This window comes from Musa acuminata, chromosome BXJ3-4, assembly GCF_036884655.1.
Source record: "Musa acuminata AAA Group cultivar baxijiao chromosome BXJ3-4, Cavendish_Baxijiao_AAA, whole genome shotgun sequence".
Lineage (NCBI taxonomy): Eukaryota > Viridiplantae > Streptophyta > Magnoliopsida > Zingiberales > Musaceae > Musa > Musa acuminata.
Window position 1 is genome coordinate 42262875 of NC_088352.1, and position 23586 is coordinate 42286460.

The following is a 23586-nucleotide window of genomic DNA, read 5'->3' on the forward strand; positions in this document are numbered from 1 at the left end:
TGTTTTACTTCTTTTTTATGAATATGCTTATATTTACAATCTTTGTTATAAAGAAATTGGAAAGAAGAAAAACTTTTGAGATATATTTTGTAAAAGTCCATCTTGCTTTTCTTTTTATGTAACATGTTTAGTGTGCTCCCAAACAAATTGACACTAACTTTATGTAACTTATTTATCTTTAGTGTCTATTATGTTTGGAGTACTTGATATCTGATTGATAGAACTCATCAAATGATTAAATTCCTACCTGTTAAATATCCAATGCAGTCCTACAAATATGAGATGGATAACCAATTTATTTCTCTATACTGCTGCATTTGTAGATGAGAAATCTCCCCACATCACTGTGACAGTGAATATCTGAACCCATGTCAGCTTGTTATTTAAGAAGCAGTTCAGTCAATCCTGTGAGATTTCCCACAAAATTCAAAGCTAGTTTCTTCTGTATACCACATTCCATCACAAGTCAGCCTATGAACATAGACAAAGGACGTATAGGTTATAGGAGCTATGCATATCTACTCAGAAGTATCAGCTAATGCTCTATTATTGGATTATGATTTTATCTACTCTAAGCACAGATTTCAGCTTTATGAACATAGGCTAAGAATGCATAGGGCCACCTTAGTTGTAGCTACAAACAAGCAAAGTAACCAATAATTAACTGACGTTAAATAGTAATACAAATAGATATCATATATCTAGATAGATATCATAAAGTGAAGAAGAAATATGATTTCACAAGTGTCTTATGAATTAATATATATGCTGCATAAAACACCTTTTACCATGAAACTACATTTCCACTTACAAGGAGCAGAAAAAAAAAACATTATCAATCATCTACTTATTCTCCTAATTGAGCACATAATAAGTCTAAGTAATGCCAAAATATAAAAAAAAGTAGCTAACTATTATAAAATATGAAAAAAATTATTGTTTAATCTTTAAGTATTTTGAGGTAATTAAGGTGCATGAAGATTCACTTCGGATATATCAGGATTAATTGAGTCTGCAATGCACCAGCTACTGTTTTAGTGGCTAAAGATATATTGGTGTGTATGAGGGTGAGATTGATGTCTCAACACTATAATACTTCAGATCAAATATTGGCTGTGCTAAATATGATCTATGATGATTGAAACTTCATTAAAAAAAAAGGGGAAAGAGACATGATATTTGAAGCATTCTTGCATCAAGGGAAAAATATGCAGTGTTCATGATGAAGAATGTGACATCAAAGAATTGTCACTAGTATCAACACATAATGCACGAGATTCTAGCCAATATAGGATTTAAGGGGGGTCAAACACATACAATTTACGTGTGACTAATGTTGAAATAGACTAGAGTGAAATAAAATTAAGCTTATTAGGTTTGGCATAGCATAGGATTAATATAAATGATCATGAGTAGCAAAGTGCTTAGAAGGCTTTTTTTCCTATTACAATTAAGTTTCCAAAGTAAAGATACTTAAAATGGACTTCATATTGACCTGCAGAATGCAAGTTCATATACTGCAGCATCTACTCACTCTCCAGATTAATAGTTAGAAGAAACTCTGAGCTTTTTGGCTTCCTGGTGCAGTGACTGTTGCAGCAACTTGTTCATCAGTCTTTGGTTGCTTATTCCCATCAACTGTTAGCCCAAACTGGATATGAGGGAAGTGTGCCCACTGCAAGTCAAACAAAATAAAGTTAGTTCAAATGCAGAGAGAAAGGAAGGAAAAAATGATTTTTGTAAATGCCTTTTTCCTGCTGTAAATTATCATGTAGGTGAATGAAGAAAGGAAAATATATTAAGAGCATTATTCTATTTTTGTTTGTTCTTTCTTGATGGAAACTTTCAAGTGCTTTATGTCAAATATCAGTAACATAAGCTACTTAAGAAACTGAAAAATAAAGGAGTTGCAAAGAAGAAAGGCAAGTACATTGTACTTGACTTCAAGAATGTAATGAAATTTCAAAGATACAATAAGGTGATAGTTATAAAAACAATCATGTCCAATCGGGCATTGATGTGATCATAAATATGTAAATCGGGTTACGGACAAGTAGAATTAGCAAAATTAGTGAATTGATCATAAATAGATCTCAATTCTGGTAAAATGTTTGTGTGGCTAACTGTAAAAAATTGATAAGAACTGCTTGTTCTATTAGTAATTTTAATATCCAAGTCGGAAAAATTAATGAAAAAGGACTTGAGACAACATATCACATAATGATGAAAAAGTTCCATGTTAAGGTTAAACCACTGTGTATTTCTGATTCAACTATGATTGTTCATTTTGTCTTACATTGGTCTCCAAAGAAGCATTAATTGAGAGACAGAAACAGTGAAGTGAGATATACCTAAGAGTAAATTAAATTAACCGAATGAATGCAATCAGCTTGGTTTAGTCCATTTCGGGTTGGAGGAGCCAAAAGAACAAAGATAAACAAGATCAATTTTTACTGTTATGAAAATTTTTGCATGTCAAGATGGACTAAGGGCTAGTCCTACATTGAGTTGAACATAATTTTGGATTGTATAGATTGCCAATTGATATATATGTTATACCTTACATCAAATATATGCCACTAGTTTCCATTTTTCACTTTCCATGTAATGAATGCTCAGCCCTAGACATAGTTAACAGGAGTGGCTCCTATATACAGCAAATTGAGCAGGAATTATGTGAGCAGATATATGCTATTAATCTTTGTTCTATTTCATTGTAAACTAGAGTTAAAGAGTGCATTGAGAACATTCCTATGAGCAGTGTACTTGTGACATAACATATTGGAGAAAGGGAATGAATATAAGGGGCCATGCTGTGTAGCAAGCCTCCTTTTGTTTACTGCTTTTGGTTTAAATTCCTATCCTTCATCTATGCCACAAATCTTACAGTTCAAACTTCAAACAGTCAATTCCATGCTTCATCTATTCTACAAACCTATACAGTTCAAAAACACACAGCAAAATTGATATTAAAGCTGCGTGAAGTAAATTTAGCCAAATGTTTAGAGTTTAGAGTTTAGGATTTACGGTGAAATCTTATTGACCATGAAACCAAATTTTCACTTAGGGAAAGGAGATAACGAATAGATTGTCACCTATCTGCTTATATCATCTAATTGATCAAGTAATAGCTTTAACTTATGAACAAAACATATAAAAAGTATATAATTTATGTATAAAATTAGAAAAAAAATAAAAATTATGGTTTATTCATTAAGTATTTCAATATAATTATCTTTTAGGAACCTAAGGTAAATATTCACTCCGAATATACTAGGACTAATCGAGTCAAGTTACATTAAAATTTCACTTGTATTTCTATGATAATTCTCAGATCATGATCAGTCATTTCACCTGTGAATTATAATTATTGAAATTGTTGTTTCATGCATAAACCCTTTTATACCAGTATTAGTTTGAGGAGTAACACAATATACAATCTGATCACACTAATTTTGGTTTCTATGTATTTGGAATATCAAAGAATATGTTTAATGGATGTGATCTTCCATTTTGAGCCCCTGTAATTGATTTTGAGATGGTAGAACTGAAACCCTACTCATGATCGGATTCTAGGTTAAATCTCTCTCTATCTAAATTTTTATATGCATACATATACACAGAGAGAGAGAGAGAGAGAGAGAGTTCCACAAGCACTTAACCCATCATGAATGATGACATTCTGATACCACATGATGTTAGCATTCCCAGTACAAACAGAAAGATCACAGTGGTTCAATCGAAAGATAACAATAAGCTACATATTTTTGGTTTTATCAAAGAATTGATTCCATATTTAATCTTTTCTCTTTCCTACATTAATCAAGCCTCATAATGATTAGCCCTACAAATAGGCCAATTTTTTTCTTTATTTTCTGGTGCTTATATCTTTTCAATCATCTCACCTATATATACCTCATCATAAAAAGCTTCATTAAAGAAAATGTTAATTAAGGTTCATGTTCATAAATATCTATGCATGAGTGAATTCTTTTTTGTTAGATATAATTGTGTAATTAAAATTTCATCATCATGGTCTGCAGTTCACAATACACAACACTAGTTACACCTGTATTTTAATCTATATAATTTCATCATTATATCTGTGATGTATTTTGACTTCATAGAAAGTACCTTGAGTAAGATTTAAAAGTATATTAGAAGCTCTTTATATCAGATTCAGGTGGGCTCTTCTTGGAAAAATAGTTGTAGTCAGTAACTTGATCGAAAGACGATATAAAAACAAGTATAATATGGCCGATGCATATGATTACATATAAATTAAGGATTGAGATGTGCTAACTATTGATGCGAAAAATACTTGTTAGAAGCAAATATCATCATAGGGGTTAGCTCTACTGATTCAGATAATAGGTCAATGCAATAAAAGATGGATGAGCCAATATAAGATTCAATATGGTGGTTTGTCATAGATGACCTTTTTAATTGGAATTTGATGATGTGATCCATTACAACATTCAGATTTTAGTTTTCTAAAAAGTAACCTTCTTACCTTTGAAAAATGTCTAGATACTAATTAATTTCTGGCTGGATGAAAGAATCAACCACTCTTTAAGTTCTTATATTAATGATATCTTAATCAACCAATTATTCTTATAAATAATTCAAAAAAATATAGTGTCAATAATATGGCAGTGTAAGGTTGAGCTACTAAAACCTTATCCAATAAAATTTTATACCTAGAATATCCACTTATCAAAACTTAAGGGTATGGAACCTTATCCGACAAAATATTAGACTTAAAATATTGGTTCGAGGGTTGTATACGATACTCATTTATCAAAAGTTCGATGATTCAAAACCTCATCCAATAAATTTTAAGGTGTGTTAAACTCACTTACCAAAGGTTGAGAATCGGAAGCCTCAGATAAAATTGAACACCTAAAATATTGAGTTGGTCGTGATGATATACTAGACCGATCAATTAAGTATCGAGAGTTCAAGACCCTATTCAATAAGTTTGAGGATGTCCGATAACTTAGTTGATAAAAGCTTTAACTATTGATAGTAAGATCTTAAGATCAAATCTCATCTTAACTCTTTTTTTTTTTTACTTTTTTTTTGCTCCTAATTAACATCACTATATGATAAATAATCAACAAAATAAAGGAGAAATATGTTCTATAGACATTTACAAAGGTGAGACAACCTTTAAAATGTCAAACTATTCCAATGATACTTGAGTTAACTGAATGGTTGTATGCTGTTGCAAGACCTTGCATGGTTCTGTAATGCTTTGCATTGGGATGTTAAGGGTCATTTTAATTAGGAGTAAAACATCTATAGGAATTAGTGTTTGAAAATAGATATAACTAGTCTTGAACAGTTCACAATCCAATCTATGTAAATGTTGTATTTTAACATTGATCAATTAATTATAGCGGTTGATGAATTACATTTTGACCAAAAAAATTCAAGTTAATTTATGATGTTAACTACTGTAGATTGTTCTCCAGTCAGGCTGTTTAGCTTCTATGGTGATTACACCAAATTAATTCAGTAGAAAAGCCTCTAATTTAAGATCATCACTCAATAATGAGAAAAATAAGTAAATAATGATGCTACATTTATTAGATCCCACATGTTACTACAGTGAAATTAGTGGATCAGTCAGATGCATCCCCAAGCTATCTTGTACTGATCATATATATTTTGCTCATGGTAAGTAATTGAAGATTTTAACTCATATATATATCTCACAAGCTACTATAATAATAACTTTTCTTTCTTTTATTTATGTGGCAACATTAATTGTGTATTACTTACATTTTTTGCTGCAGTGCTGAATGCTTCTCTGTGGCTGATCTCTGGATTCTTAGCCTTTATCCTTTGTATCTCCTCTCTGCACATGCAGTTAAACACTATGTGAGGCTGTATAATTGTCAGCATTATGGTTTACTTGAGCTGTATAATTGTCATTGTGAGGCTTATCATTTGAATGTTCCATTAAATAATAATAATCAAACTAATCAAGCATGAGATATCCTCACTTGATAAACTTGTTATATGCAGATGGCACGCGTTGTCTCTTCGCCGGGGCTTTTTTCGAGAAAAAAAGAAAGAGAAATCAGTAGATTAATCGATAATAGTTTATGCTTAACTAGCATTGCCGGTGATATAATTAAGAAAAAAATTGATGAAATCAACAAAAAGATAGAACTTATAAGGTATTGTAATTGAATGATGAATAATGTGTTTCAATCTTTTAGTCCATAGGGTATTGTACTCCACACACATACCATTGTGCAGTCTGTCTAACCTTTGTTGGATGAATGTGTACTCAAAAGGTCCTTAAAAAGGCTATCATGCCAATTATCTGCTACTAATCATGAAAATTAGAAGATAATAAGTTAGGTTTAGAGGCTTACGTCGAGTAGGTAGCATTTGTTCTTGATAATTTGGCATTGTGGACAGTAAGGAAGACCTACTAAACTTTGAAGGTGATCCACATTCCATCCTGCTACCTTGAGCTGCTGTGTTGCAGGTCTGCAATTTCTGATTCAAGTGTGAGTGAAGTGCTTGAAAATTTAAACTAAATTATTTGATATATTAACCCTTAATAATATGCATAGCGCATTCAAACACCAAAAAGACTTCTCACCTTTCTCTACTTTGTGCCATACTACTATTTCTTTTTGCCAAAAGGCAACATAATGCTAACCTCTCCGGTAAAGTATAAGACAATACATTTAGAGTGGCTAATATACTGATAACATTCATTAATGAGCTACACACCACATAAACTGTGTGTAAGAACACACAGTTTCTGCCATTCCAATGCAGTAGACAAGAGAAAAGAAAGATAGCATATTGAAACCTTTCATCACTGAGCAAAGACTAGATCAAAGATCTTCAGGGAACACTCCAAACCTGGAAATCTTGGAAAGGAAGTCTTTGAAGCAAGTCTCCCATGTTGACAGACAACAGAATTGAACAATGCCCGCATCGTACCGCTACATTGTTGAAGGAGCTGTTGCCAGGAACACTGACCTGCATGATCACCAAACTATCATGGACTTGGAGCTGAGAAAAGCTGGTGCATTATAGCTGCAGTTGCAGAACAGAAATTATTATTGCAGCTTTGTTGTTCTAAGAAAAATGAGTGACAGACAAATCTGGACACAGTTAAAAAGCAAATCTAAGAAGATGAAAAGGAAACTACAATTGGAGAACAAATGAGAGTTAGATGGAGAAGGAGAAATGGGAGCATAAAAGAAAGAGTAGTTCGAAGAAGAAAGACATGCACGCAGTCAAATTTAACTGTCTTCGTGAAGCGAGTAGCTGTAAAAGGCAAAAGGTAGGAGGTGGATTAGGCTTAGTAATAAAAGATGAGCAGACTCCTTAGACGAGGATGCGAGGCGTTTACTTTTCCTTTCCCAATGTCGACCTTTTAGAGCTCAATACCTGCAGGACTTTTAGACTTTCTCTCGAAAGGAAGCAAGCGCGCAGTTGCTACTGCCGGAAATCGAAGTGAGTCAGAGTTAAGATGAGCCAGAATAAATCTAACTCAAAAGAAGAAAATAATCCAGGAAAGAAAAAAGAAGAAAGAGCAAGCTGTTCGTCTTCTCATCTCTCCTTTCTGCTTCGAAGGTTATCGAAATCATGAAGGAAGAGCCATTACCAAACGAGGAAAGGAGAAGAAAAGTTTTGAAGAGAATAAAAGAAACCATAGTGGAAGAAAATGGAGGAAGAGAAGGATGCGAAGAGATGTCATAGGTAGAATTCTCGAAGAATGTGATGAAATCTTTTGTCTTATCGGGAAGAAATATCTCAAATCTGGATAGAAAGGAACCGATTCTGTGACGGATATGAGGATGATCTTGGCCCTCAAAGTTTCCCTTGGTGGGCGGCAAAGAAATTTTGAATCAACGAGACATAAGATCTCATCATTTACAAGACATCCAAGGGAGAATCGGAGACTATTACGTGAGCAAACAAACATCTTTAAGCAACATTTTTTCTACATTCTTTATAAGAAAAGGTAGAAAAGAATCTCTGAGAAAAGGAGAGACCTTTGACCGTACAAGAAACAAAACCTTGGCTTTTGAGTCTAATTGAATTGTATCACCCTGATATAGAAAACAAAAATGAAACCCCCAACAGAAGTACTAAAAAATTGAAGGGTTTTTGTCCAGTAGAAATGAAACTTAATGCTTTGCAGTGGAAGTTAAAAAGTGTCAGCTATTTTGCTTTGGAGCATCAACTCATATTTCATAAGAGCTCCTTTAGGTGAAGATAGGGCCACTGTTTCCTCATGGGTGGGAACATCCAAACACTAGATATCATAGTTGTCATTCAACTGTCAAAGGCATGCATGTGTTATGTCAAATCATTTGATTATATATTGCTTTCTGCGCCAATTCCATTGTGATAAAATACTCATCCTTATTCCTGTGTTCTACATGGATGGCAGAATGAAGACTAGAAACCAAACAGAACAGGAACAATAAACCTTTTTCTATGACTCAAACATGTGGTCAGTCCCATGAAACAATCATCTCAGATATTTACATGCGCTTACTTTCATGATACGGTCACCCTCTTCAAGCTGCAAACCTCCTTAAGAACTAGAAAGATGTTCAAGGAGCTTAGACAAAAGATCTCCGTGCATGATTTGAGTGAGAGGAGGAAGAGAGAAGAGGGGAGAAGAGGAAAAGGTAAAGAACAATCCGGCAAGATCTATACCGCGAGGACGGTGTTGCAGAAGTTGCAGTGGACGTAGCAAATGCGCTCAGGTAGAATTTGGGCAGACATTGCCGATCTCCCAAGGCTAGGAGGAGTAGCCTCTCTACATAAGATGAGGAGGAGGAGGGGGAGGAGGAGGAGGAGGAAGAAGGAGAAGAAGCTAAGAGGTGATGTGAGGAACAAGGCGTATGGTATGCTTGCTTCTGCAATATATAATGAAAGAAAGCTTTCCTAATCTTCTTCCTCCTTTTGGTGTTCTTTGTTTCAGCTGGGGTACAAAAACCAAATGATGATGGTGGTGTGGGAGATTTTGAGGAGGAGGAGAGGTGGAAGGGTTATGATTGATTCAATGAGTTGGTGAGAGTCTACTGGTGCTGTCTTGCCTTTTCTTCTCTCCTGCTTCTGCTCACCAGCATGTGAGGGTGGGATGTGACTATTAATGCAGAGAGAGAGAGAGAGACCACTTCTTTTAAGTTCCTTTTGATTTTGGCAGACTCGTTTTTGAGTTTGATGATGTGAAGTTATCTAGCTACTTAGTGGCAACAAAACATTGCTTGACTTTGAAGTTGATGAGACAATAGGATTTTGTCTTCTTTCTCTCTCTCTCTCTCTCTATATATATATATATATATATTATAATAGTCATAGATCGAAAACGGATAAGATTAAGATTAACTTTTAAGCGTCTGATGAGTGTATTATTATTAATTTCAACTTAAGTATTTTAGTCAATGATTTAGAACAAACGAAGTTGATAGACTAATTAGTCTATCAGGTCTGGGTCATGACATTTGGTATCAGAATCGACTTAGTATTTGAGCGATGTTCAAGCCTTTGAGTGGAGAGATTGTAACACTCTTGATTAATCCTATATCGAAAGTGAACAAAATTAAGATTGACTTATAAGTATATTATGAATGTACTACTATCAATTTTAGCTTAAACAATTTAATCATTCTCAATATTGAGTGGTTATCATCCTTCTTCATAATAAATACTTATTATTATTATGGATTAATGCATTTAAAAAAGAAAAATAGATCAATGATAAAGATAATTAGACTAGGATTTGGTCACAAACAAATGCCTAAAGATATTTTCAGGAAAAAAATAAACTCAAGATTACAAATAAGATAGTGAGAAACTATAAGAAAAAAATAAAAAAAATTCAGTTAATAATGATTAAACAAAACCTTGACATAACGTAAGATCTTTGGCTCAAATCTAGTGTTCGTCATTTATTCTTTGTAAAAAAAAAAATTGATGATGATGATAAAACAATTGGTGAAAGATGTATCATAACTCAAGATTCCATAACACATGTCAATTAACAACATCGTCATAGATAACATTAGCTTATCTCAATCTTTTCTACCGGTACATAAAACTGATGATTTCATCATAACTCATGACTTGTCCTTTATGTGGGCAGATGGTGATAAATGCCAAACGCTTGAAGAATTCAGCACAGGTCCTTTCGGTCACAGAAGGCGTGCACTTGACATGAACGACTCAGGAGATCACATATAAAGTTCGGCCACAATTATTTAGCTCAGAAGGATCAATCATCGGAGAACGACATGTTTAATGACAAGGTGTGATATGACTACTGCTCTCCTTCTTGTCGCCTAAACTACCGATGCTAAGGGACATGAAAAGAGTTCGATATGGCCGAAGAAGAAGATGTCGGCTTCTTGTAAAGATTCATCGAAGCTGGTCGATTGAGACTCTGAACACAGTACTATTGTATTGCGATTGCTGGAGAAGGACTGATGATGGAAGAGAAAGATTTATCCATCTAAATCATGTAGAAATGTATTTTAATGGTCATTTTTGTGTGTGTTTTCGTCTGCTGTTAGTACACAGATAAATAATTTTATGCAAATCCACTGCCGAAAATAGCAAAAAAAGATAGATAGATAGAAAAACTACATTTTTAATTAGTCTTTTCCTGATTGCTGCTTTCTTTTCCAAGTGACATAATGCCCAGTTACAGAAGTACGTATTATATCATCATTAAGATAAACATTACAACTATGGCCTTCTAATGACTGATGTATTCTGATCATATGTTTTGTTCTGTGCATCACAAGCTTTGCTCAGTGTCATTGTACTCCCATGTAGTGTTATATAGATTGGACATTTTGGATCGTTTTAGCTATAGCTCATGTGGTGATTGAGATGCTGGATGTGATTGATGGTAGAGTTATAACTCATGGATGGATAACTACGGGTAGAGTTGCATGGTTAACACATCCCAAAATTCTCTATATATACTGCATTTCTCATAGAAAAATATCAGACCATTTGCCATTTGAAATAACTTACTTCCACTATATATATATATATATATATATATATATATATATATATATATATATATATATATATATATATATATATATATATATATATATATATATATATGGGGTTAAGATCTTTTTTGTTTATGTGGTTTTGGTCATCAAACTCTTAAGCCCTTATAGTTTATTCGTATTCAAAATAATATCTACATTTTAAAAAACGTAGCATATAAGTTATTCTCATCAAGTTAGAGTTAACAGACGTTAAAGTTTATTTACATGACATGTTTATTTATAATAAATTATTAATATAATAATATATATAATTTAAATTAAAAAAAAAAGATCTCCATTAACGACGAGATGAGGCAAGCGACCACCAATAGCAGCATCAAGTCGTTGCCTAATAAGGTGTCGTACGCACGCAGCATCTCCCGCACTAATAATGAGCTCAAGGGCTTTCGGTCCTACCTCAAGTAGATATTCATTAACCAATCTAACACTAGGCACGCAGTGGTCTTCTGATCCCTCTTCCTCCTTCTAAGCGTCTTCATCCCTGTCGCCTCCCACTTCGTCTTCTCCTGCATCCCCACCCATCGCACCTACGACATGGTGGTCTAGCTCTCCCTTACTTCTGCCTCCTGCCTCTCCTACCTCTACCTCTTCGCTTTCGCCCGTTGCTTCCTCTTCTTCGACAAGCTGGTTGAGGAGAGCGAGCGGGTGCGAGAGGGCTATATGGACCAGCTCAACTATTCCTTATGCCTACTCACCATCTTTATGATGTTGTGCTTCGCAGGGGAAGTAGCTTACAAGGTATGTGGTATTCATCGGGATCGGAGCAAGTGTCGTTTGCGGTGGTGGGCAATACCGTGGTGGGCGACGTGGTGGCATGTGCCATGGAGCTAGCAAGCTGGATCTATTGGACGTCACTCGCTAACTCCAAGGTGCATGCCACCATGTTGCCCACAACGATGTTGCCCGCCATCACGTACGACACCCGCTTTGATCCCGACGAGTACCACCATATCTTATAAGTCACCTCCTCTACAAAGAGATAGAGGTAGAAGATACTAGAGGTGGAGATGAGGGAGAGCTGGACCATCACGTCATAAGCATTATGGGTGGGGGTGCAAAAGAGGATGAAGTGAGAGATGGTGAGGACAAAAATGCCTAGGAGGAGAAAGAGGGACTAGGAGACTACTATGTGCCTAGTGTCGGACTGGTTAACACACATCCACTTGAGGCAAGACCGAAAGCTCTTGAGCTCATCATCAGCGTAGGAGAGGCTGCGTGAGTATGACGCCTTGCTATGCAGTAGCGGCTCAGTGCTGCTGGTGGTGGTCGCTTCCACGACGACACCTTCTCCTGCCATTAATGATGATTTCATTTTTTTTAACTTAAATTATGTGTTATTATACTAATGGTTTATTGTGAGTCAACATATCACTCAAGTAGACTCTAACGTTTACTAACTCAAACTTGATAGGAGAGATTTATATGTTACGTTTTTTAAAATGTAAGAATTATTTTAGACACAAATAAACTATATGAACTTAAGATTCATTGTCAAAATTACAAGAGTTAAAACTAACATTAACTATATATATATATATATATATATATATATATATATATATATATATATATATATATATATATATATATATATATATATATATATATATATATATATATATATATATATATATATATATATATATATATATATATATGAATCATGTTACATTCCCAGACAATTTTACTACTATATGTTTGACATAATTTGATGACTTTGTATATGTATTTGTTCTTGAAATTATAAATAGTTATGGCATAACAATACTGAAAAAGAGGATTATTGCAACTAAGAACTTAACAATAACAAATATCTGAAATTATTTTCAATAATTATTGTAATTATTTTATCGATAAAAAAAAATACAACCTCCCTATATGAAAGCCAGTAATTATGACCATTTGTGATAAATGATTCTCCCACTAAGGACAATTTCATTATTTCATTACTTGAGAAGAAGGATAAAAGTAATTAGTATTTTTATAACTCGTAGATAATTCATGGCTAAAGCAATTATGTGGTGTACTTCATTAATCTATTGCAACATCTAAATGTTGTAGTATCACCTAAATGCCCATTTGATCCAATTGGATTAACCCAAATTTGGTTGACAGATCTCCCACCCTACAATATAAATGATGAGAAAATATTTCACAAGCATCAGTTGGGTACAGGATTGAAAAAATTAAAGCAATTGCTAATTGCTTCAAATAATATTACGATGATTAATTAGTTACATAAAACCACTTTTATTGATGGTGAGTGAGCCTTGGCAACATTAAATCAAATCCTATAATATGGGTAATTATGATTCTAAACAATAATATAATATCTCTACCTGCAAAGATAAGATTTTGTGCATTGACTCTATTCTAATCTTATATTTGTGAATCCTTGTGCATTGGGTCATTCTTTCCAAACTTATAGGGTTAAGACTATAAATATTAATTCTTTGTAGATCCCATTACAGTAGGAACTTAAACTACTGGGTTGTGCTTATTTTTATAGGTTAATCTATTATTAATTTATAGAAAACCAATTCATTGCAATACAGATGCTGCATGCTGTTTTAACACTTAAGTGACAGAAACTTGAAACAAAACCATCTGGTAGATGTCACCTATTGCTCAACAAGAAAGTATACAGAAGGACAAAGTACAAGAAATAATTAGTTAGCTTTTGATTCTATCAAAATTAGTTAATTGTATGTTGTATCATTTCACACATTTCCTACATTAAGATGCATGATTTTAAATGTTGAGCTTGAAAGAGGGTTTGATTAGTTTGCTTGTTCTTTTATTCTCAATTGAAGGCATCTCCTTAAGTAATGACTCTACATGCATGTCTTTTGTAATAATCAAGTTTGGTATAATTTTCATGGAATATTCATGTCAGGACAATATAATATTGTTAAATTTGTGTGTTTTGTTTTGAGAAGGACATAGAATCTCACAGTGGAGGCTACAAAGGCATCAGAAGTATATCCTTGATGATAAATATTGTACAAGACAAGTTAAAACTGATAATGTTTGTAAGGCTTATAGAGAGTGTCTTTCCATGATGAAGGTGAGAAAAGATACGGACAATGGCACAAGATATATGTCTTCTCTTTGAAGTCATTTGATGAAAACAAACAAGTGTACTACTCCCACCTACTCTTTAATTAGCATTGTGGTTTGGGACCAATATTATTAAAGAATAGATGATGAAAGCAATTGCTTGCCAACTCAAATTAATAACATGCTAATTGTCTTTTTTTAGCTCTAATATAATTTAATTGGACTAGTCTGATACACCATTTTAGAAAGAAAAAAAAAAATCTAAAGATTAGTACATGCTAAAAACATTTTGCTACCAAGATTGATCTTCTTTTGGTGGATGGCACACCACCAAACCCCACTCGACTCATTTTCTTTTGTTGTCCTTTTTTATTCTTTTTTTGGGTGGGACACCAAGAAACTCCTAAAACTCTCCCAATGTACAAAGTTGGAATACTGCCTTGAGAGAGTTAGGTTAAAGATCCCCATCATAAAGTGCTTCTATCTATTTATTTCGATTTTAATGGATTGTCAAGCACAGTGACTTCCCTTTAAATCTTACTATTTTGCAAAAGAAAATTAATTCACAAACAAATGTAGGTTATTGATTAAAGCACTATTACTACAAAGATATTTTCAAATCACGTCATGTGTTATTGTTCCGGATAATTTATTTATTTCTTCTTTTTGTGAAGAGTGCAGAAAGGTATGAATGTTGCACAGGCAAGGGAGGTAGAATGAAGCCAAGGCAAGGCAAATCTTTCGGTAGGGCATTAGGGTTTTGCGATGACAAGAACAAGTCAACATTTCCAAGTTTTCACTCTTCATTCCTACTCCATAAAGCAGTCAGATTGCTGCATTTTGAGGAGTAAGAGATAATTCTCTGGACCTAAAAAGAACATAATTATTGTTTTAGACTAGAATAAGCTATTATTTTGAATGATTTATTTAAAGTATCTCTAGGAATAATTTGTTTTTTTTTTTTATTCTTGTATTAATTTGACACACCAGTTTGACCAATGAATCGTCGTGACTCGCGGTTTGGTCGAATGAGGGCCCATCTTTGAGGATAATGTATCCCTTTAGACATTTTGTTGTAAGATTTACTGTTTGATCCATTGGTCCGACTGGACGAATCGGGTATGATGCACAAGATCCGATTTTAGACTAGAATCGGATCTGATCCACAGCAAAAGAACAATGTTACCAGTGTGCCTACCCTCTTAATGCTCTTTACAGATCTTGCTTTTGTCAAACCTCCGGACACCATATGACATGTTAAATTTGGTTGGATAGTTTGACTTAAATCAAGGTTATTGTCAGTTGACTGTCGTAATCCCTCGGGCTAGAATGGCACAGACATCTAATTTTTGGATCAACTTATAAACCTGGCAGCTAATTAGTATTATAGTCAACCATATTCAATCTACCACGACTGTATACACACAGGCCGTAAGACTATGTAATAGTCTTTCAAAGTGTGCAACAAGAGTTGCATTCGAACAATGAATATTACATATTCCAAGTATTCACGTAGTTCAAACATACATGCATTATGTAGAAATTTTATGGAGAAATTGCTGCCCTAATCAGCTCAGACAACTTGGATTCTGACAATCCCCAGCTCCAAATACAAAGTTTCTATTCCAGCTTTCTTGAGAGTAATATCAATCAATATTCAAGGGGAATGAGAGAAGGGTGAAAAAAAATTCCGAGAAAATTTACTGCAAGAAATTATGAACAATTATCATGTACCAGAAAAATTATGTATTTAATCTAGAAGATATACTGTCTGGTCAACATCTCATATGATAACTTTGCTTCTCCTCAAAGGAAGCAATAAGAGGAAAATTGAAAAGATGACGAAGTATGTAGCTGGTAACGATAAGAACATGATTAAGTGCATACACATAATGTATTTATATCATTGATTCTCTGCACACAATTGAGATACGAGCTCAACAACTCCTCTCATGGATGCATCATTCTGCGAAAAATGAACTCATTAAGAGCATAGAAGCAGAGCTGCAGAGGATAATCGAGCAAAAGAAAAACAATTGCATGTGCTGGCCAAAAATTGTCTCACCAGGTATACAACGTCAAATGCATCAAGGTAACTTTTGAAGGACATCTCTGTATTATTATTCCTGACAAGAAAAAGAAATTAATAAAAAAAAGGTATAAACTATATACAAATAACATATAGAATATGCCTTATAATCTTCCTAATTTTTAAGTTCTTGCTTATTTATAAGTTTGGTCAGTCAGGTAATTGCAAATTAATTGTCCATCAAATCACATAACAGTTGACATACTTGAGAACACCAAATATGATACTCGATGAAAAAATATATACATCGAATTTTGCATGAAAAGTACACATGAATGAGTTCATTACTTGATTGTATCTAAAGAGTAACTTACAGAAATCCAACTGCTATCCGGTTTTCATAGCTCAGACCATCAGACATGCCCAGGTCTCCAACATGATCTCCAAGAAGTAACACATTAGTTCTTTGCTTCATCAAGACACTATCAGGATTATATCCATTAGGATACCCGAATTTGTCATGAATAGGAGCAGCCATATCCAATGCATGCTCATTCTTGTTTAGCACATGAATTGTCTTTCCTGAGATTGGTATTAATTGCAGCAAAGCAGGACAGACCGAGGATTAGAGAATGAAGAATAAAATTCATCAATAAAATTGTATAGAGGGTGAGAATGGGTTTTGTTTCCGGTAATAAGATCAAAGAATTGCCATGCCAAGTAACACGTTGGAAAATGGATGCACACTACATCAAACCATGCTGAGAATGCTAATATATGGTCAGATCCTTTTTTTTGGCTGCGCTGGGTTGCATAAGAACTTGCCAACTGACACGACAGGAAATCATACTGCAGCAGAAAGACAACACCCTTGTGCCATGAAATGGCAATCCTTAATAAGACCATTGATTCATCTTGGATTCACTTTTTCCTATTCTGATGCCAATTTAATTGAAAATACAGATAAAGTTGTTGGTAACTTCTAAAACAATTCACAATCTATTTTGCACTTTATATATATAAGCTTTCTCATGATTAATACCATATACTTATCAAGATTTAGCCTTCTCAGTGGAAGCAAAATGTCCACGTAGGACATTACATCTTTGTTGTTGTTCTTGTTATTGTATCAAGATTTAACCTAATATTTTCAGGTATACTTGGTTTTAGAATTCCTTGATCAGTATCTTTGGCCCTTTTAAATTTCTGAGCATGTAACTTGAAATTACCATTCAATACACATGCATATACAAAGTTTTAGGCTATGACATTTATGTTAAAGAAAGCAAAACCATATGACATAAGGAATGCAGACTTGTAAACAGTTTAAGATAAGGTCAAACAAAAAGGCACAAAACTTACCTTTAAAGGCAACAAGGCAGCCTTTTTCATCAAAAACCATTCTGTTGGAAACAACTTTGACATTCTTGAAAGATCTATGTAGTTTCTGCCTAAAAACCTAATAAATTAATTTTAAAAATTTTAATAAGGAAAAAATTTCTGCATTGCAATGTGGTTCATAAACTAATAAGAGCATAGAAATTCCACTCAATCAGAACCTCTTCAATGATGTCTGCAAGGCCTGCGGAAAAGACAAGGACAGGCACATCTAGTTCCTGCACAATGAGCAAAAGAGTTTATTTAGTTACTCTTACGAGGACCCAGCATGAATCTTCATTTGTTTTATTTAGTGAACTATGAAAATTTTTGTGTGTAAACTTAGCAGCAGATACCGAAAGGAAAAGTCGAATTTTACCAGCAGAGTGTCTCCCCAACCTGTGAGCCCACAAGTAAGCTCAAGTTTCTCACAGCCATGTGAGAGGAGAGTTTTTGGAAGGGATATCTAGAACAAATAACATTAGCTTTTTTTATCTTGATCACCTACTTTCTTGTGGATGGAGGCAGCATGACACTTTGAGAGTGAGCCATGGAAGCCATACAAGGGTAAATAGAGCAATTCCTCTTCTTTTTTTCCTTCTCATGGGTCTGGCAAAACCTTACTTGCTAGTTAGACTTAGACAGTTTACGTTCCAAATCCTCTTCCTAATCCTATCCTTCTCTACCAACACCAAGATGGCAGATCCGTCCCTACTTATCGAAGGTATCTGACAATTGGAAAAGTGACAGCCAGCTAATACCCAAGAATTCCAAGATAAAGGGAGATCTAACATGTGTGAAGCCTAGTCTACTTTCTCCTCTGTTCTTTTCAATTTTGTTTATCTCCTATTCTTTACTATCCCTGTCCTCATGTGCTCCTTTTTCTCTCCAGGAGGAGGGACCTGGGCATCAATCTTCCGCATCCCCTAAAATAGGCAGAATAAAGAATGGTTCCAAACAAAGAGACCAGGGTGCACAGTGACCAATGAGGCAACCTTATTACAGTAAGGGCCACAGATAGGATAAGACAAGAGACCGGGTTACCCAGATTTTTTAAGCTCTTCAATGATGACAACTGCCAATCTAATCAGAGCACTGGTTGAATTCTAAATCCCTGGTATTCATGGAAAAACCAAGTACTCACACTATAAGACTTGAAGGAGCAAATCTCTGTGTTACGTAACAATAGCCAATTTACAAAAAAATAAAGTGAGTCGAATGCTAGCTTTAGGATACAGGATACTTCACGTGCTTCGAGTGACTACAAATAAAGAAAGCTGGCTAGCATTAAAGTCTGGTGAAATGGCTATTCTAGCTTAACATATTTAAGCAAGCTACTCTGCTGCCAATATCTATTGCATAATGCATAAACATGTATATTGGAATATGGAAATATGCACACCACATGTTACTATTTAAGATGAATAACTAAAAAAACACATTTATAACAACGTACTACTTGAAAGAAATAGTGGTGAGGTAATATGAATGATCAAATTGTAATCTTTAAACACCAATACAGCTAACTTTTAGAGAACAGTCCAAAAATTTGTAAAATTGGTTAGTAATCTTCCAAATATTCTATGCTGTCCTTGGCTAGGTGCCTCGACAATAGGAAATATCCTTTAGCTGGACCTATATTAAACAGAATAGTTTATGCGAGCTCCTAATCATGATGGCTAGTTCAAATAGTAGTGCTATTAATTTCACACCCATTAAAACTAATGCCCATTATTAAGTTTTAAGTCTATGGTAACTAACTATGGGATAAGTCTTCATGGGAAGGAAAGGCTGATAGAAACAGTGGCCATGTAAAAACCTAGAATTGAGGATCAAATAAATGAAAAGATGATTATGAAGAAACTTTCTTCCAAGCACCAGTTAAAAAACCTTTCTAATTTGTCAAACAAATTATTTTCTTATCTAGATCTTCTTTAAGAAATAGCCTCAGATTCTATTCAAGCCATCTATAAGTGGTTTTGTACATGGAGTTACTAACAGGGTGAGCTTATAGTGACATCATATGAGAATCAATATTGATCATATTACTTAGTGGAAGTACATGCATGTCGTGCTTGCCAATTAAGTGTTTATTGCTTAAATCATCAAAAATACCAGCTTATGATGATTTAACTTGCCATTACAAGTCTCTCATTAAAAGTTTAGTAAATAAGGGTAAAATAACGTGAAAAAATGGCTTCTATACTGGTTTTGGCAACTGGTCAGACCGCTAAAATACTGATAAACCAGGTGCAACCTATCTATATAGCTTGGTATCATAAAAATAAATAAATAAATACCAACCAGTACCAACAAATAGGTTGGTTCTATGTATTTCCTGAATTGTCCTTATAAATAACTGATTTATATAGGTTAGTCCAATCAGTATTCCTCTTCTAAAGCAACCTTAAAATTTTCTGAATTACCAATCATTGTAAGTGATTTTTATGGAACTAAAGTTCTAAGATACTATAAATTTATTTTGTATTTCATGAATAAAATGCTTTACTATTTAATTCTGACCTCACCCCTAAAAAGTTATCCATACTTTCTATCTCCTCATGTCCTAGCAATCAGGATATGGGAAAATGAATAAAAAACAATGACAAGCTCCAAAAAACACTTGTTTAATACTAATTAGGTAAATTGACATATCCCAAAGGTCATATACAAACTCCATACCTCCAAGAACTCAAACAGCTCAACAACACCATCTCTAAAAGCAATTGTAGCCTCAGAGACAGATTTCTTTATTGCATCATAGGTAACACCTCCCTCGATAAGAAGACCATGTGTCTTCTCCCACCTGCAGGTTCAAAGAACATCAAGTTTTAAAGTTGCAGGATATGAAATCTTAGGTGCCTGTGCACTTAACCAACTCAAATGTTAATTGTCAATTAAAAATGAGTAAACAAGTAATACAGTTAAAGGTACACCACATGGCAGGAATTTGTCAGCATGGAAGCAAATAATAAATTTATGACTTTTAGGTAAGTTTTCTTAGTACTTAAGAAATTTAATAAACAACAGATCCACATAACTGAAGTGGCCAAAGAAGGACCAAGTAATGGTCTTTTCATCATTATTAATTTAAACATGCAAGTCCAGTAATCCATAAACAGGGTATTCACATTTACTGAAACTTTCTTCCTAGTATCAACTATCAGCTATCAGGTTAGACATGGAAACAAAGTCATTATTCTAAGTGGTGCATTAAGTGTTTAGGATGGCCTGTGTGAGCTACGACATAAGATATTATATGAGCACCATACACCCCACAAGTGCTCCTTCTGTATGCCTTATTTTGGGGGTTTAGCATGCATGGTTTTGGCTCCTGGCTAACATGTTGTTAAGTCAAAACCATGTATGTCAGACTCGTTGGTGCTTCTGGATACTTGCATGATCCCTTTTCTGGGATTGAATAAATATATACCAACCTGAAACACTAAAAAGTTGCTTAACTAATTGGTTCAGGCAGGTTTGGTTCCTAAAATATGGGAGAACTCATGACAGTTATTGCAAATATCAAAGCTTTATCATAGGGTCATATGTTTAGGGTCCCAAGTTCTTTCTTACAAGCTTGAAGTTCACATACAGATGTGATACCCCTTTTACTAAGAATCTAAAATATTGGCATAAGTGCTTCATGAAAGCCTGACAATCATGGTTTAAACTTTTGGGAAAACATAAGCCAAAGAAATCATGAATTATAATTTGCTTCCCTTAAGACTAAGCTTTCATGTTATAAACAACATAGTTGATCTGCTAAAGTATCACCAACTTGACTACACCATGATTTGTTGTTATTATGTTTTATTTGCATATGTAAAGTCCATGATGAATTTCATGTGCTTTTGTTAGTTTTCACCTAATCATACTTGTTTATCGAATTTGTAGTTAGGATACTAAGATTCATGTACTTGCTCTCATTGAGCAAGGATATCAGACTATGTTTCAGACTAATGTATAAGATGATCTAAGGGTACTAGCTGCTAACCAATATGAAAAGACTTGCCCTTGGTACATTTACGACCAAGAAATGTGAGCCTGCCCAGGCAAAAATCAATCATGGCCAACATTGTAAACCAAAGACATTCTGAGGCAACTAGAATAGCCAACAGATAATGTCGAAAAAAAAAAACTAAAGAACTTATCGACCAGTGACAACTGCGTTTCAAGCTCCCAATATAGGCCAACACCATATTAACAAGATGTGATCAAACAAGGAATTTTCGGAAGCAAGTACATCCGCATACCATTCTTCCATCAGCTTCGTTTTCTCCTCGATGGGAATGGTTGGCGAGATCTCCAAGGGATGATAGTATTCATACAACGCCTGCCTCTTGGCATCATACTCCGCGTTCCCCTGCTGTAGCAATCCATGGCTAGCTAACCACAACAAAGCCAGGAAACCTAATCAGAACTAACTCCATTTCCACGTACTAAATCAGAGGAAGGGATTCATGCAACCTACTCTGCCCACGGCGGCCATCAATCCAGTACCTCGTGAGCGTGCCGTCAAAATCGGCAATCACCTAAAAGTTTCAAGAAATGGGCAATAGATCAAACACTTAGATTGCATAAACAAAGGGGGAGTAGAGGACAAAAGATCGGGCTCCTCGCCTGGAGTTTACTACAGCCGACGCACCGGATTGCGGTCTTCTTCTCCTCCAGCGACTTCGGGTCTCGGACGGCGACACCCGGCGGCGACATGGTCGTGGAATCCATCGAACCTCCACCGGCTCGCGGAGTTCCCGGACGGAAGCACCGGAATGCAGGGGGAGGGAAGGTTGTGGGAGGAAAGAAGGGGAGGGCAATGGAGGCGGCGCTTGCGAGACTGGCGGCGTGGTGGATGCGGCAGAGTCCTCCGGGCCTCATTAAGATGGGCCGGGCGAACCGAAACCGCAGCAATCGATTTCACCCCTCCGGGCTTCGTGTTGTGCGCTTCTTATTCTAAATTATTTACCACATTAGCTAAATAAGGAAAAAAGATTCCGTACGTAAATTTTAAATTATTTAACTTTTTTAAAAAATTAAAAAAAATCATTACATTAAATGACATGAATTCGAACACAATAATGTATTAATGCATTATCCAATTCGAATGTCTCAATAGATATCTAATTATTTAGCATATTATCTACCTTGAAATTATATGAATGTGAGAAGGTTTTTCATCATAAGCACATCTGCATCCATCAAATATTTGCATAGGTTTTGATTAATCGATTGCTTGATTTTTTTGGTTCTCAAGAATTACAACATCAAGTTGTTTATTTTATTTGTTTTCTCCGTTGACAGAGAAGATAATAACCAATTGTTTCCTGTAAACGAATAATAAATTTACTCACACGGAGAAAATGCATTAGTAACACATAAGAACTACGGCTATATTTAATAATATTTAAATCTTTCTTGAAAGATCAAACAATATCAATCGGAAACATATGACTAAAGGAAAGATGCAATCCTGGATGATATCGATGAGCTTTGGAAGTCATAGAATGCGCATGCACAATGTTGTGAATGACCCGTAGTTTCTAAGTCACAGAGCTTTGCTCTATGAGAGTACCATGGTGAAGATGGTTGTGAGAGTAGCTTGTAAGCAGTAAACTAAATGCGAACTGAGATCGATTGGTTCTGCTTATCTTTGCACTGGGCACCTCCACGGACATAATCTCTTTATTCTATTGAGAAAAATTTTTTATTGAGAAAAATTATTTCTCCTAATTTGTATAAATAGAAGAGGAAACATGAATAAAATATCTTTAATAATTATTCTTATCTTATATTATTTTCTTCGGTTAACATCATGTAATGTTGTTTCCTCGCACTCATCCAGCTCCATGTCGATCATCTGAGATACAGGTTTTGGAGGAAGCATAGCCTCGAGAGTTTTGCACTGATCTGGTGTCAGTGAATCCGGGAAGTCCACCGCAATGTGGATGTAGAGCTTCCCCTCATGAAGGGTCTCCGGTACATTGGCATTCCCTCATCATTTGTTGCCTTGAATTGATCTACATCCATAGCGATATG

At 34.7% G+C, this 23586-nt stretch overlaps 2 protein-coding genes across 6 annotated transcripts; both read right to left on the reverse strand.

Moving 5' to 3' along the window:
• Positions 1–1352: 1352 nt before the first annotated feature.
• Positions 1353–9122, reverse strand: LOC135585087 (axial regulator YABBY 5-like). Of its 5 annotated transcripts, none has more exons than XM_065145106.1 (7): positions 8707–9122; positions 8543–8588; positions 6892–7011; positions 6390–6516; positions 6012–6060; positions 5788–5863; positions 1353–1675 (listed from the first exon to the last, which is right to left on the reverse strand). In XM_065145106.1, the coding sequence occupies exons 2-7, from the start codon at positions 8546–8548 to the stop codon at positions 1550–1552; spliced, it is 504 nt and encodes a 167-aa protein (XP_065001178.1). In that variant the 5' UTR covers positions 8549–8588; positions 8707–9122; the 3' UTR covers positions 1353–1549. The 5 variants fall into 5 exon arrangements, with proteins under 5 accessions (XP_065001178.1, XP_065001179.1, XP_065001177.1 ...); XM_065145107.1 differs by having other exon boundaries at positions 6390–6507; positions 8707–9120; XM_065145105.1 differs by lacking the exon at positions 8543–8588 and having other exon boundaries at positions 6892–7068.
• Positions 9123–15875: 6753 nt separating this feature from the next.
• LOC135634883 (uncharacterized) lies at positions 15876–22484 on the reverse strand. The gene is made up of 9 exons (XM_065145591.1): positions 22174–22484; positions 22021–22085; positions 21807–21935; positions 20233–20356; positions 17733–17789; positions 17536–17632; positions 16548–16755; positions 16210–16270; positions 15876–16110 (listed from the first exon to the last, which is right to left on the reverse strand). The coding sequence occupies exons 1-9, from the start codon at positions 22426–22428 to the stop codon at positions 16048–16050; spliced, it is 1059 nt and encodes a 352-aa protein (XP_065001663.1). The 5' UTR covers positions 22429–22484; the 3' UTR covers positions 15876–16047.
• Positions 22485–23586: the final 1102 nt, after the last annotated feature.

Bases quoted from the DNA above. Each gene is read 5' to 3' on its own strand.
- LOC135585087 (XM_065145103.1), bottom strand. From the start codon at position 8,775: ATGTCTGCCCAAATTCTACCTGAGCGCATTTGCTACGTCCACTGCAAC. The intron at 6,517-6,891 runs GTTTGGAGTGTT...CACTTGAATCAG, and splicing joins TTCCTTTCCAAGATTTCCAG to AAATTGCAGACCTGCAACAC. The intron at 5,864-6,011 runs GTGAGGATATCT...CTGCATGTGCAG, and splicing joins GCATATAACAAGTTTATCAA to AGAGGAGATACAAAGGATAA.
- LOC135634883 (XM_065145591.1), bottom strand. From the start codon at position 22,428: ATGAGGCCCGGAGGACTCTGCCGCATCCACCACGCCGCCAGTCTCGCA. The intron at 17,633-17,732 runs GTTCTGATTGAG...TTAATTTATTAG, and splicing joins TTGCAGACATCATTGAAGAG to GTTTTTAGGCAGAAACTACA. The intron at 16,756-17,535 runs GTAAGTTTTGTG...TACCAATCTCAG, and splicing joins CTGCCTTGTTGCCTTTAAAG to GAAAGACAATTCATGTGCTA.